This window comes from Anoplophora glabripennis, unplaced genomic scaffold (genome assembly GCF_000390285.2).
Source record: "Anoplophora glabripennis isolate ALB-LARVAE unplaced genomic scaffold, Agla_2.0 scaffold7, whole genome shotgun sequence".
Taxonomy (NCBI): Eukaryota; Metazoa; Arthropoda; class Insecta; order Coleoptera; family Cerambycidae; genus Anoplophora; species Anoplophora glabripennis.
In genome coordinates, this window is record NW_019419456.1 from 2115606 (window position 1) to 2129896 (window position 14291).

At 33.0% G+C, this 14291-nt stretch overlaps 1 protein-coding gene across 1 annotated transcript in view; it reads right to left on the reverse strand.

The window, feature by feature from the left end:
• LOC108904081 overlaps positions 1-14291 on the reverse strand; it is a 165026-nt gene that overhangs the window by 31532 nt on the left and 119203 nt on the right. Inside the window, exons 6-7 of the mRNA XM_018706487.1 lie at positions 13589-14168; positions 6642-6757 (exon numbers count right to left, since the gene is read on the reverse strand). Of these exons, the coding sequence (XP_018562003.1) occupies positions 6642-6757; positions 13589-14168 (696 nt within the window). The remainder of the gene's footprint in view (positions 1-6641; positions 6758-13588; positions 14169-14291) is intronic.

Below are 14291 nucleotides of genomic sequence, written 5' to 3' on the forward strand. Positions count from 1 at the left end.
TTTAGTTTACTTTGATGATTCTTATATTTTTTTAATGTACCTACAGGGTGATTCACTATATTTTGAAAATGATAGTAGAAAAACAAATGAAGTTCAAACAAAATGGCCGCGGATGTTAACTTTGTTAATTTAAATAGAACACCCTGTATATTTTTACATATTTGGATAGAACGTTCCTTGTCGAGCATAGTCATATAGGGTTTGTTGGGTCCATCTCTAATAATAGGCGAGATAATATTAAAAAACGAAATGATGTTTTTTTATTAAGAAAATAAGACATCTTGTAATTGTTAGACCTCTTTCAGGCATTTCTGCCTTTTTTCCAATTACGTAAGGATTTAGATTTAGTTGTAATATATTTTGACATATCGGACATTGATATAGTCCAAAATGCGTATAGGTATTTTAAGTAAATCTCACTAATTAGACCGTGTGAGGCCAATTACTCATGGACAATCTTATATATGGTAGGTCGTGACAGTGACAGGTAGTAATGTCATGATAACATTGTTATTGTTTGACAGTTTGTATTAGTATTTAATTAAAATGGGTTACACAGAAGTAGAAAATTGAAATATTATTAGGAATTAAAATAAACTATGGAGAATATCTTAACTACTCTATCTTAATTCCTATAATATTTAAATTTTCTACTTCTGTGTAACCCATTTTAAATAAATAATAATACAAACTGTCAAACAATAACAATGTTGTCATAATATTACCTGTCACTGTCACGGCCTACCATATAACATTGTCCATGAGTAAATAAGCCCCTCACGGACTAATTAGTGCGATTTAGTTAAAATACTTATACCCATTTTGGACTATATCAATGTTCGATATGTCAAAATATATTGCAAATAAATCTAAATCCTTACGTAATTGGAAAAAAGGCAGAAATGCCCGAAAAACGTCCAACAATTACAAAATATTTTATTTTCTTAATAAAAAACGTTCTTTTCGTTTTTTAATATTATCTCGCTTATTGTTAGAGATGGACCCAACAAACCATATATGACTGTGCTCGACAGGGAACGTTCTATCCAAATGTGTAAAAATATACAGGGTGTTCCATTTAAATTAACAAAGTTAACATCCGCGGCCATTTTGTTTGAACTTCATTTGTTTTTCTACTATCATATTCGAAAATTTCATAAAAAATCGTGCAACTTTTGTATTTCACATTTTTTTATAACTCTTAAAACAAAAAAAGTAAAGGGGGGGTCAAAATATAGTGAATCACCCTGTACCTAGTTATAAGTCTGTGTAGAAATTTTATTATAAGCAGATACCTAATGTTGATGTTGATTATGAAAATATTTAGTTCCTGTTCCTTTAGTTGATTATTTTATTTTTGTTTTGTTAATTAAAAGATTGTCATTATAAGTGATAAATTAATAGGAAGAACGCTTCTGTATCTTTAAATTAAAGCTTGTTTTTTTCTTCGGTTAAATTCCTTATTTAGTATTTATTTATTAAAATACTGCATGATTAATGATTATTAATAATTATTATTGGAAGAAAGCTACGATTCAAAAACATTGAAAAAACATAAGTATATTGAAAATGTTTAATAAAAAAACAAGTTAAAAGTTTTTAAGAAGAAACTCAAAGTTTAATTTAGTTTTGTTAGTAGAAGTAGCAACATAAGTAATTAATAAAAATACTGAATAAATAATAAATGTTAATGATGATTGTTAAGTATAATGGCATGTTTATATTTCGCATTGCAATACCAAAATTATGACTTTTTTAAGTTTTAGAAATTTCTCGAGAATTCGAGAATTCCCGGGAATTCCTAGTCGAGAATTCTCGAAACCCGAGAAAAAAAGTAGGCCGAAAAATCAGAAACCCTAGACTCAAGTCAAAAATTCAAAATTTTGAAATTAACAATATCGATATTCAAAGAAATTTATACTATTATTTTTATAAGTACACGCGTTAAGTTACTATCAAAGCTTAACCAGAAACAATTTTCTTTTTTTATTTATGAAAGCGCAATTATCCAATAAATATTTACTTTAAACTTTTCTTAATTTAATTTTCACATAGTATTTATTTTGTTAATCGTAGTATAAATATATTATAATCAGTAAAAAATGTTTCCGAAAATTTTTTTAGATATGGGGATTCCTAAAAAAAAATCCAAATGTTGGCAGGGCTCCGCTAGTCGTGAAAGTTTGATGACCGCTGCTATATACGATACTTTTTGTTAATCCTGTGTACGAGGTCTGTTCAGAAAATAACCGAACTTATTGAAATAGGCACTAATGGAGATATTGTGATCTGCGTTTGGCAGCAGTGCGTTACAGATAACCTCCTATGTGACCGTACGTTCTTGGATTGTTATTATCCCATTTAGTTTTTTAAGTGTTTAAGTGTTAGTGACGATTTTTGAAATGTGTGATTTTATGGAACAACGATGCAACGTAAAATTTTGCGTGCAACTGGGGAAAACTTTCACGGAAACGTTTCAACGTTTGAAACAAGCTTACGGAGATGATGTTCTCGGTCGTACGCAATGTTACGAATGGTTTTCACGACTTAAGAGTGGTCGTCAGTCAATTGAAGATGATCCTCGACCATGAAGGCTTCCGACTTCAACTGATGACTACCACGTTCAGAAAGTCAAAGATCTGGGCGTGCAAATGGCTGATTAACTGTCAGAGAAATTTGTTGCTCGTTTGATGTCCGAAAAACAAAAAGAAAATCGTACAGAAGTCGGCAAGTTCTTGAATAATCCAATGACGATGAAACATTCATTCGAAGGATCATAACGGGAGATGAAAGCTAAGTTTACAGCTATGACATTGAGACAAAAGTTAAATCATTACAGTGGATTGGCAAAGAATCTCCACGCCTCAAGAAAGCACGTCAGTCTCGATCCAATGTCAGAGATGCTCACTGTTTTTTTTTTTTGACTTTAATGGAATTCTGTTTTGTGAATTCTTAGCTCAAGAGACAACTCATGGTTTTTGCATCATGACAATGCGGCCACACACTCAGCTTTGTCAATTCGTCAGTTTTGGATCAAAAATTGAGATCTCAGAGACTCACAGGCTTTAAAGGCCATTTCAAATGAAACTATCCAAGACTACTTCGCGAAATGGAAATACCGTTGGGAAAAGTGTGTGAATAGGGGAGGAAGTACATTAAAGGAGACGAGGACCGATAATGTAAAAAATTAATAATAAAGTTTAAAAAAATAATTCGGTTATTTTCTGAACAGGCCCCAAATATTTTGTGAACATTATTCCATGTTACGTTAAGCAAAAACCAGTTTTTCACTTTCGGATTTCCAATTATCTAACGTATTTCCGATAGAAACAAATGATAAAGAAAATCCAGCGCAAGCCAATCAAGACTATTTACCAACTTAGAAAAAAAAATTTAATGTTTACGGATAGGTAACCAACTTAATATAGTCTCGACTTTTTAGAGGCAAAAAAAAGATCCAGCTCGCCACCTGGCGGGCGGCACGGAGGGCCGAGATGGGCAATTATCGCCGTTTAACCCTCTCCGCACAATCGGCGGCGGCCGCATCGCGCGCACGGGCCAAAGAACACGGACGGGCGAGAGCGGCGCGGGGCCGCCCCCCCACCACTCGCGATCCACGGGGGCGGAATGTGTTTGAATTATGGCTATAAAGTTCTGACATGTTATGAAGATATCTGTCAGTCGTTCGTTATCTTTTGATTGTGTGACCGCGCCAATAAAAATTGGCGGACGGACCGATTCCTCCGGTTCCCCGGACCGATAGAATTAATTATTGCCGGTAATGAATTTTAGGAAATCTCACTTTTTTTAATAAAATTCGCGAGAAAAATGCGAAAGGATCTGCGGTTGACCAAGAATTTTGAGTGTCTGATAATTAATGTTTTACGAAAAAGTAATGCAGACTAAGAAAAAAGTTTGTTAAAATTACCCGTAGAAACCTATTTTGTCGTATTAGATAAAATATTTTAGGTAAGACAAAAATATTTCTTATTTTTAGAGTATTTAAAATTTATATATTTCTGTTAAATCTTTCTTTCTTCAGTATTTTCCTTTTTTTACTTTTTTTTCATTCTTACAGGATTTATGAATTTAAAAAAAATATTAAAACTTATTTTTTGAACACTTATTTTTGTATATTTTTTTTCCAAAAATATAAATATATAATATCCAAAAATTATTTTGAACTCAGTCCGCGGTATTAAATGAAAAAATAAATAAGTAATTAATTAAACGTACAGGAAATTTTTTTAATTTTCAAAGAATCATTTATCTAGTATTGAGACCTCTATTGAGACACACCTGAACTCGTAAAAAGTATATTAAAATAAAAAATGTAAATACTTTTAATATATATTTTTATAGTGAAAAAAAAAATAAAGATTTAGTAAATGACTTTTAATAGTCATTTTATACTCGATTTTTCTAGTCAGTCTCTTATATACTATAATAATATATAAAATCAAAATACCTCATACAGGATGTTTACAAACTTGGAAAGGATGTTTGAGAAGTTAAATAAATCAGAATGCGAAATTCGATTGGCAAAAATATGTATTTTCTACAAAAAGAATAATTTCTTTTAATACCCATTGATCTACCGCAATAATACGAAGAAACATTTTTGGAATCGCCGACTCCATCGATAGCCGATTGAATCTGTTTACGTTCATTAATTCATTGTTACTGTAGTCATGAACAATTTTAGTATGTTTTTCTGACTGAGGAAAACAGAAAAATTAGTATACACTTAAACATTTGTTTACTAGTAATTTTGCTTGGAACTTGAACAAATAAAGAAACACTTTTCCTTAATAAAAACTAAAGTAGATGATGATAACTTAAAATTAAACTACCAAATTCTCTGTTTGCTACAAAAAACGGCGCATTATCTGCGGCCACAACTATTCACCTCTTTTTATGTAGTATGTAGGTCGGGGACGATTCCAGAAGTTCTCAATAAGTTTAACAATTTTGATTATTGTTAATTTTATGCACCGTTTGCAGTTTCAACAGTTTTAATAATCGAAAATGCTTATTATTAATACATTTCACCTGCCTTTACAGGTTTGCAAACTACCGCAAACCTGGTTTTATTTTGAATGCATTATTCCCACGTACAACTAACATAATGTTTCCCAAATAGGCGTATTTTTGCGATGTACTCCCTATACCGAGCCTGGTTATCCCTGGGACCGTGCGGCGGACTACCGTCCACCATGACCACCCTACCAGCCACATTACCGTCTCCGACACCCCTGAACCTCTCGATCCCAACACCAGTGCATCTATCGGGAGTTCCAGACGTTACCCTGCACGTGGGCCCAGGCCTGACCCAGTTCTCTGCCCACAAGGTGGTGTTGTCGGCCCACAGCGGATTCTTCAAGGCAGCGCTTGCCAACCACGCAGGTAAAGATTAATTGAAAGTAACAATTATAATAAACCGTCCCCGCCCGCACTCTATTCCCGTGTTAAATCTTTTTTTATAGGTCCTACCCCGATATCGGTACCCAACGTCAACGTGGACGAATTCTGCTCGCTGCTAACCTTCATGTACACCGGCTACCTGGACCTGAACGTGGGCAACATCTACAGCATCCTCCTGGCCACCCACATCCTGCACATGCCCAGAGCCCTGGAGATATGCAGGTCGTTCCTGTTGCACTCCCAGACGCCGGAAACCCGGACCAACGTCATAAAACCCATACCCAGCAGGAAAGCCGCTCTGCCGACTCAGGAAATATACGCACCCACGTTCGGCTGCCTGAAAAAATCAGAGGACACGCCGTTCAAAGTCGTGGGGTGCGACAGGAACGACTACCAGCAAGCCTCCACGTCCAAAGTCGAACCCGCCGCAGTGGAAGTCGAACCGAGACCGCCGCCGACGGAGAAAAAGGACAAACCGAAACACAAGAAACGCCCGGACAGCAACGAGAAGGTCATCATCGACATAGCATGCTGTGACGGCCCGGTGCGCTTCCACAGGGTGATCAACAAGAACTACGGCCACCAGCCAGTCCAGGAGACCTACCAGGGCGAGGAGGTGAACAGGAACGCCGTCCTCAACAAGGTGATGAACGAGAACATCCGCGACAAGCTGGGCGACGAGAACGGCAACCAGAACGACGTGTTCACGTGCCTGTACTGCAACCACACGTTCAAGTCGCAGTACTGTTACCAGAAGCACGCCCGACGGCACCTGAATCCGGTCAGTCTGGAGGCCAAGACCGCCCCCAAGGAGGCCAAGAGAGAGGTGAAGCTGTTGGACATGAACGTGCAGTACTACCCTTGCAAGACGTGCGGGAGCAAGTTTCCCAGTTACTATTTCGTGCACAAGCACAGGAAGCTGTGCCACGCGGAGGAGATGGCGGACAACACCAACAAGAACAACGAGATGGTGCCAAAGGGCGGGGAAAGCACCGACAGCAGTTGTAGCGCGATAGACGTGGAAGCGGTGAACACGGACAAATAAGATGTGCTATATTTTAAGTAATTATCACATAGTTGAAGGAAAAAAAATGTATCTTAGGGCAATTTTAGCGCAAATATGTAAATAGACTGTAAAAGTACGAGGATTAAATTTTAACACTATCTTTTTCGAGTAATAATATTGAGACATACTAAAAAAAAAGATGGAGACCTACCTTGGACGTTGTTGGCTTCTTCGTCGCTGGTCTCGATAGCGGCGTCCTTGTCTTTTCTCCTTTCCTTCTTCTTTTTGTTCTCCGTTACCAATGAGTTGTTCATCATGTTTTGATCGCTACATGGAAAAAATTATTTGTATAACATGTTTGAAATTTTTCATAATCTAATAATAACTATTCATTTGCAAGCAAAGACAGAGACTTTTTTCATTTTGAATTAGGAGATTTTAAGATAGAAATCTTTCTCACACAAAAACTGAAAAAGAATGTAAAAACACTTACTTTTGAGAAAAACTTTCATTTTAAATTTGATGTATACATTAGTGATATACACTGAGAAAATGGATTTTGGTAAACTATTCTAATAAATGTAAACATTTGTAAAAAAATGTACATATTTTATAAACGACAAGGAGTTCTTTTTCATATTTAACGTATACATTTATAATTTACTTCGAGAGAACAGATTTGAAAAAATGAAGCGTGAGAAATAATTACAAATATATTATTATTTGTTGGTGTCGTCAATCTTATAAGATAAGAGAAAACAGATTTGCAAAATGATTAAAAATATTTAAAAATTACTAGTTGGAAAGTGAAAAAAGTTGCAAAATAAAAATTAATGTTATCAAGTAAAAAAATATATATTGAATACACCGAGAAAATATGTTTTCATAAAAATTTTATATGTAGGTATTTGCCAAACAATTAAAACTAATTTAAACGTACTAATTTAATTTAATGAAATGTTAAGAAAGTTGCAAATATAGAATAATTTTTTTCAATAAAAGAGAAATATTGAATAATTATATACATCGAAAAAGCATATTTTGACAAAATCGCAATAAGTATTAGCCAAATAAGTAAAAAAATGTTAAATATCCTACATTAAATATTCGAAATGTGTGGAATGTTGCAAAAAAATAAATTAATCAAGTAAAACAAAAATATTGAATGTCTATATACACCTAGAGAACAGATCTACAGTACGAAAAATAATGTGTTTGCAGAATTAAAAATATTTTAAAACTCACTGGTTAGTTAAATATTGTAGAAAATTGCAAAAAAAATTAATATTATCAAGTAAAAAAAAAAATATTGCATAATCACACCGGGAAAATAGATTTTTTAAAAAATGTAATAAGTGGTTGGCAAACAATTAAAAGTGATTTAAACGAAGTAAATTAATTCATTAGAAAGTTTAGAAAGTTACAAAAAAAATTGTTATTTCGAGTAAAAGAGAAATATTGAATATTGAAATATACATCGAGAAAACATATTTTGAAAATAACATTAATATTAGCCAAATAAGTAAAAAACTTTTAAATATACTAAATTAATTATTTGAAGTGTGGAAAGTTGCAAAAAAATAAAATAAATCAAGTAAAAGAAAAATAAGAGAAATAATTTAGGTAAAGTGTAATAAAAAATATGAAATTTTCACATATACTTTTCATTTTGAATTAGGAGATTTTAAGATCTTTACCAAAAACTGAAAAAGAATTTACAAACACAATTTTGAGAAAAAGTTTAATTTTAAATTTGATGTATACATTAGTGATATACACTGAGAAAATGGATTTTGGTAAACGATTCCAATAAATGTAAACATTTGTAAAAAAATTTTCATATTTTATAAACGACAAGGAGTTCCTTTTCATATTTAACGTATACATTTATAATTTACTTCGAGGAAACAGGTTTTAAAAAATTAAGTGTGAGAAATAATTACAAATATATTTGTAATTATTTGTTAGGTAGTCATCAATCTCATAAGATAAGAGGAAAACAGATTTGCAAAATGATTAAAAATATTTTAAAATTACTAGTAAGTAAAAAAATATATATTGAATACACCGAGAAAATTGATTTTGATAAAAATTTTATACGTAGATATTTGCCAAACAATTAAAAATAATTTAAACGCACTAATTTCATTTATTCCAATAAAAGAGAAATATAGAATAATTATATGCATCGAAAAAACATATTTTGACAAAATCGCAATAAGTATTAGCCAAATAAGTAAAAAAAAATTAAATATCCTAAATTAATTATTTGAAATGTGTGGAAAGTTGCAAAAAAATAAATTACTCAAGTAAAACAGAAATATTGAATGCCTATATACACAAAGAAAACAGATATATAGTACGAAAAATAATGCGTTTGCAAAATAATTAAAAATATTTAAAACTGGTTAGTTAAAAAATGTTAAAAGTTGCAAAAAATTAATATTTTCAAGTAAAAAAAAATATTGTATAATTACACCAAGAAAATATATTTTGATAAAAATGTAATACGTGTTTGCCAAACAATTAAAAATAATTTAAACACACTAAATTAATTCATTGGAAAGTTTAGAAAGTTACAAAAAAAAATTGTTTTTTTAAGTTAGAGAAATTTTGAATAATGAGATGCATTGAGAAAATATATTTTGACAAAAACGCAATAAGTAGGTATTTGTCAAATAAGTGAAAAATTTTAAAATACCCTAAATTAATTAAGTGTAGAAAGTTAGTTACAGAAATATAAATTGAATTAAGTGAAAGAAAAATATTGAATACTTATATACACTAAGAAAACAGCTTTAGAGTAAGAAAAATAAGAGAAAAAATTTAGGTAAAATATAAAATTTTAAAACAGCAAATTTTCGCAGATATTTTTTATTTTGAATGTTTAGAACACTACATTTTAAACTATGAAACATTATAAACAATTTTTACATATTTTTTCTGCGTTATATTCCATCAATTTGTATAAATTTTCTCATAGTTCTCCCTTAATATTCATTTTCTTTTTTTTTATTTGATATATTTTTTAAGCAATATTTCATTACATCCAATTATTATCATGAAAGAATTATTTTCTTAAGTACATCATTTTAAAGAATGCAAGAATTTTATTAATTTTTAAAATTAGACCTTTATAATATTATTATTGAACGACTGTTTTAATTGATTAGGGACAATATTTTCGTGGGAATTTTGAAAATTACCTTTATGTTTAAACAAATTAAATCTGCACGTTGTTTGAATTAGTAATCTCCTCATTTTATTTTTATTTAAAGAAATTTTTTATACATTTCTACAATCGTATTTTATTAAGCAATATTTATTCAATCCAATTAGAATTATGCTCATTCTTCAACTGAGATCTTCATAAATGCAGTATTCTATGACATTTACAAAGGATTAGGAACAATATTGGCACGGGAACTTTGAAAATAATTCCTTTACATATGAAAAATTTAAAGCTTTATTTCAACTAGTAAATTCCTTTTCTTTTATTCTTTTTTAATATTCCACATATTTTTGCCACCATTTTCTATTTATTCAGTTCGATTATTACACTGAAATAAGCGTTTCTTTTGAATGGGAGTATTTTGCTTATTTTTCAAATTAGGTCCTTATGATTGCATTATACTAAAACTTTTTGAACCAATTAGAAACAATACGATTTCTAAAATAATTTACTTTACTTTCTAAAAGAATTAAAATCACGCTCTATTTTAACCAGTAAACTCCTAGACTACATGATCTTCATAAACATTCATGAAAACAGACCGAACCTCCGCATTAATTGATATTATCTTCAAACAGAGGGGAACGCCGCGGACATCCCACTTCTGAAAACCGAACGATGTTTTGATTGCATCGCGGTGGCCGGGTGAGCAAAGAGAATCTGCCGAAAAGACGTCGCATCAGGTACTCCCCCTTCGATATTTCCAATGAATCCGCGCTGCAATCCAATCGGCATAATTTTGACAAACATAATTTTCATTACAATCTAGACGAGTGTTCCGCGGCCTGCCCCTGGGGAGTCAGTATTACCGCTGAGCGCGCAATTATCGAACAAACTTGCATATCAATTTTGCAAATTGATACTTTGATTAAGTTAAAACCGGCATTTTAAATCGTCGGCAGAGCGGATACGATCAGATTTTCCCATTTCTAATTTCGCTTGTTTTTTTTTTTGTGTGCGAAAGGTTTTTGGACTAGCAGTCTGCAACTTTCTCAACTTAAAAAAATTACGTCGCTAAGAATTTCAACTTTGAAATAAAAATTAAAAATGTAAATTCGTTGTATCTGAATAAATCTACGCTACACTGAGAGAACATGAGATAAAAGTAAGATGTTTAAATATCATAAGCAAACAGTTGGAAAATTTATAAAAAATATTGAAATAAATACACCAAAAAAAGGGACGAATAAGGGACGATAAGAGCAATATGAGATATACACTAAGAGAACAGTTTTTGATAAAAAAAACGAAATGGAGTATTTACCAAATAATTAAAACCTAAATTAATTAATTGGAAAGTGTAGAATGTTACAAAAAATATTCTTTTCAAATAAAATACCAAAATATTGCCATAAAATAAACAAATGCCATAACAAATAACTAATATAAAAAGTAAAAAGAAATGATACATAATGGTATACATTGTGAAAAGTTTTCATAAAAATGGGATAAAGTTTTTGCTAAATATGCTAAAAATGTTACATTGAGAGAACGGGATTTGATAAAAATTAGACAGTGTTTGAGAAATAATTAAAAATATTTTAAACCTTCAGAAAAAAGTTGCAACAAAATTAATTTTATCGAAGAAATTAAATAAATGAATGAAATACACCAAGAAAACATAGTTTGACATAAATAAAGTGCTAAGTAAATATTTGAAAATATGTTAAACATAGAATAATAGTTGGAAAGTGTAGAAAGTTGCAAAAGATCAGTTTTACAGAAAAATAATACAATAATATTGAAAAAACTTTTGCAACATCTTATGTTTCATTTAGATCTGCGACCCTTACTCATATCAACTTCAATCTTTGAAATAAAACAGTTTCCTTTTTATTTATGTAAATTTATATGCTGACATAATAGATTTTGAGGAAATATGTAAAAAAGTGTTACATACTTTAAAAACGTTAAATATAGACAATTACACTGAGAAATTTATTTCCTTGGCATTATTTCACAGTACAACTATTTAAAAAACACTGTACTTGCTGTAACTTGTGACTGTTTAAAACTAAACTTTTAATACTTTTATTTCATTTGACAGTAATCGAAGAAATTTAAAGAATGGTATTTTTTGACATTTCCTTTTTCCACTACAGAACGCGATGAAACGAAGCACAAATTTCTTGAAAAAATACAATTTTTTTGTAATAACTTCCTATGTTCCAATTCGGATTTTGATGTTTTTTGATCATTTATTCATATCTATTCCAATTTTTTAAATAAAAAAGTTTCCTTTTGTATTTAGGTAATGGTAAAATCATAAAGGGGGAGGGTAAATTATGCCGGTTTTCGTCCCCCTCATTTTTGGCCAAAATTAAAGATATTTTTTTTTATTATTTATTGATTCCACCCCAAACGAGACCTCCCCCCTCCTTCCTAGTCAGGATTAAGGTCAATTAGAGGTCTTATAGAGAAAAACTGTGTTAAATCAAAATATCTCGGAGTTTAGGTTTTTTTGGTCGCTGAATCCGAATCGGAGGTTAGTTTGTCTGTATCAGGCCATTTTAAGGTTGTTTCAAAGTAATATCAAGGTCAATTTAACAAAAAATCCGTGCAATCAAGTATAACCACCTGTTATAGACGTATTTGGAAATGCTGAGTTAAAATCTGAGATCAGTTTGTCTGTGTCAGGTCATCTGAAGGCCATTTTAGTCATTTGAAACTTAATTTATGGAATACACCCTGGAATCAATTACCGTTCTTATAGTCGCTGAGACCGGTCCATTTATGTATTAATAAAGGTTCAAGGTTATTCCAAGGTTGATTTCAGAAAAAGGACTTCTGGTCAGTGGGATAAGATTTCAGACCCGGCTGTTTTCAACTGTAGCTAACATTGTTGATACTAAAAATGAGTTTTTAAAATCATTCGAGTTTAAACAGAACTACAAGGCAAGGCCAATCTTCCTTACCTTTGGTTCCACTAAGCTAATCGACACAAATCAAATAGTGGAGGATTAAATCGTCATATAATTATTACCTTCGGCTTTAGCGTTATTCATTGTGCACCACGAGGTTTTTTTCTTGGTTTAACCTTTAATTGACCTTGAAATAACCCTCAAATAAACTGACGCAGACAAACTGACTTCGGATTCGAACTCAGCTATCCCAAAAGTCTATATAACAGGCAATTAGATTTAATTGCTCGGTTTTTTCAATTAGACCTTGAAATGACCTTGAGACTATCTTTAAATGATCTGATACAGACAAACTAACCTCGGACTGTAACCCAGCGACCACAAAATCCTGTATAATAGGTTGTTAGACTTGATTGCTTGGCTTTTTCCCAATTAGACCTTGAAACGACCTTGCAACAACCTTAAAATGGCCTGATACAGACAAACTAACCTCCGATTCGGACTCGGCGACCCAAAAAACCTAAACTCCGAGAACCTTTCATTTAACGCACTTTTTCTCAATCTGACCTCTAATTGACCTTGATCCTGACTAGGATTGCTGGGAGGAGGTCCCGTTTGGGGTGCAATTGAGTAGATATTGGATATAAATAACAAAAAAATTTTTTCTTTTTTTTGGCCAAAAATGAACGGGGCCGAAAACCAGTATAATTGACCCCTTTATTATTATTTATATACGCTGGGAGGACTAATTAAAAGAGAAATATTAAAAAAAAAATAGGTGATTAATATTATGTTATATACATTAAGTAACTACATTAATTTATTAAGGTGTCTACACTGAAGAATGTGTTTATTTGGTGCTATTTTACACTACAACTATTTCAAGAACTCTAAACTGTAATTTGTGACTATATTAAACTTGAATACTTTTACTTTGATTTAAAATGCAAATATTTCAAGTATAAAAAAATGCTTTCAATGTCCTTTATTTTTAATTTAATTAAAAACGACGCTTTTTTGACATTCCCTTTTTCCAACATAGGAGATAAAACAAAAAACACTCACCTGACCACATCCTGCGGCGAATCGTTCTCCTTCTTCACCACCACCCCCTCAACCCCTCCCTGCTTCTGTCCTTCGGAGACGGCACCCGTGGCACCCTCTTTCGCCCCGTCCTTCCCGTAAAACTCCTCCGCGGGTGCCCCGAAGCACCCAGCGAACCCTTTCGGTTGTTTGACATCGTCCGTATCCATCGACATGTCATGGTCGTTGGTCGCGGCGCCCGTCGGCGACGCCGCGACTATCGATGGCGCCGTCGCCGCGCTACTACTAGTCGAAATCACAGACGTATTCGTGGAAACACAATTGGACGTCGTCGGCGTCGAGACCGACGGAGACGACGACGTAGCGCTCGGCGCCGTCGCGACGGTCGAGCTCGTCGAGGGCGATACGGCGACGGACGTCGTCGTCGTGGCGGTGGAGGATGGCGGACTGTTGGCCGTCGTGGTGGTGGTCGTCGCGCCCGCCGCCGCCGTCGCCGGGGGGCTGCTGGAGGTCGCCGGCTCCGTCGACTGTTGGGCGTCGGATCGGGGCTGCTGGTTCACCGTCTTGGCTTGCTGTTCTCTTTGAAGGCGTGTCGTGACGCCTGGAAAAAGATACAAGCCTTCGTTATCGCGATTTTTTGGATCGTCATAAGGACGGGTGGGAAAGGGTCCTAGGACTGGTCCCCGGAGTGTGCATTTTCAAGATTTCTGGGAAATATCAGAAA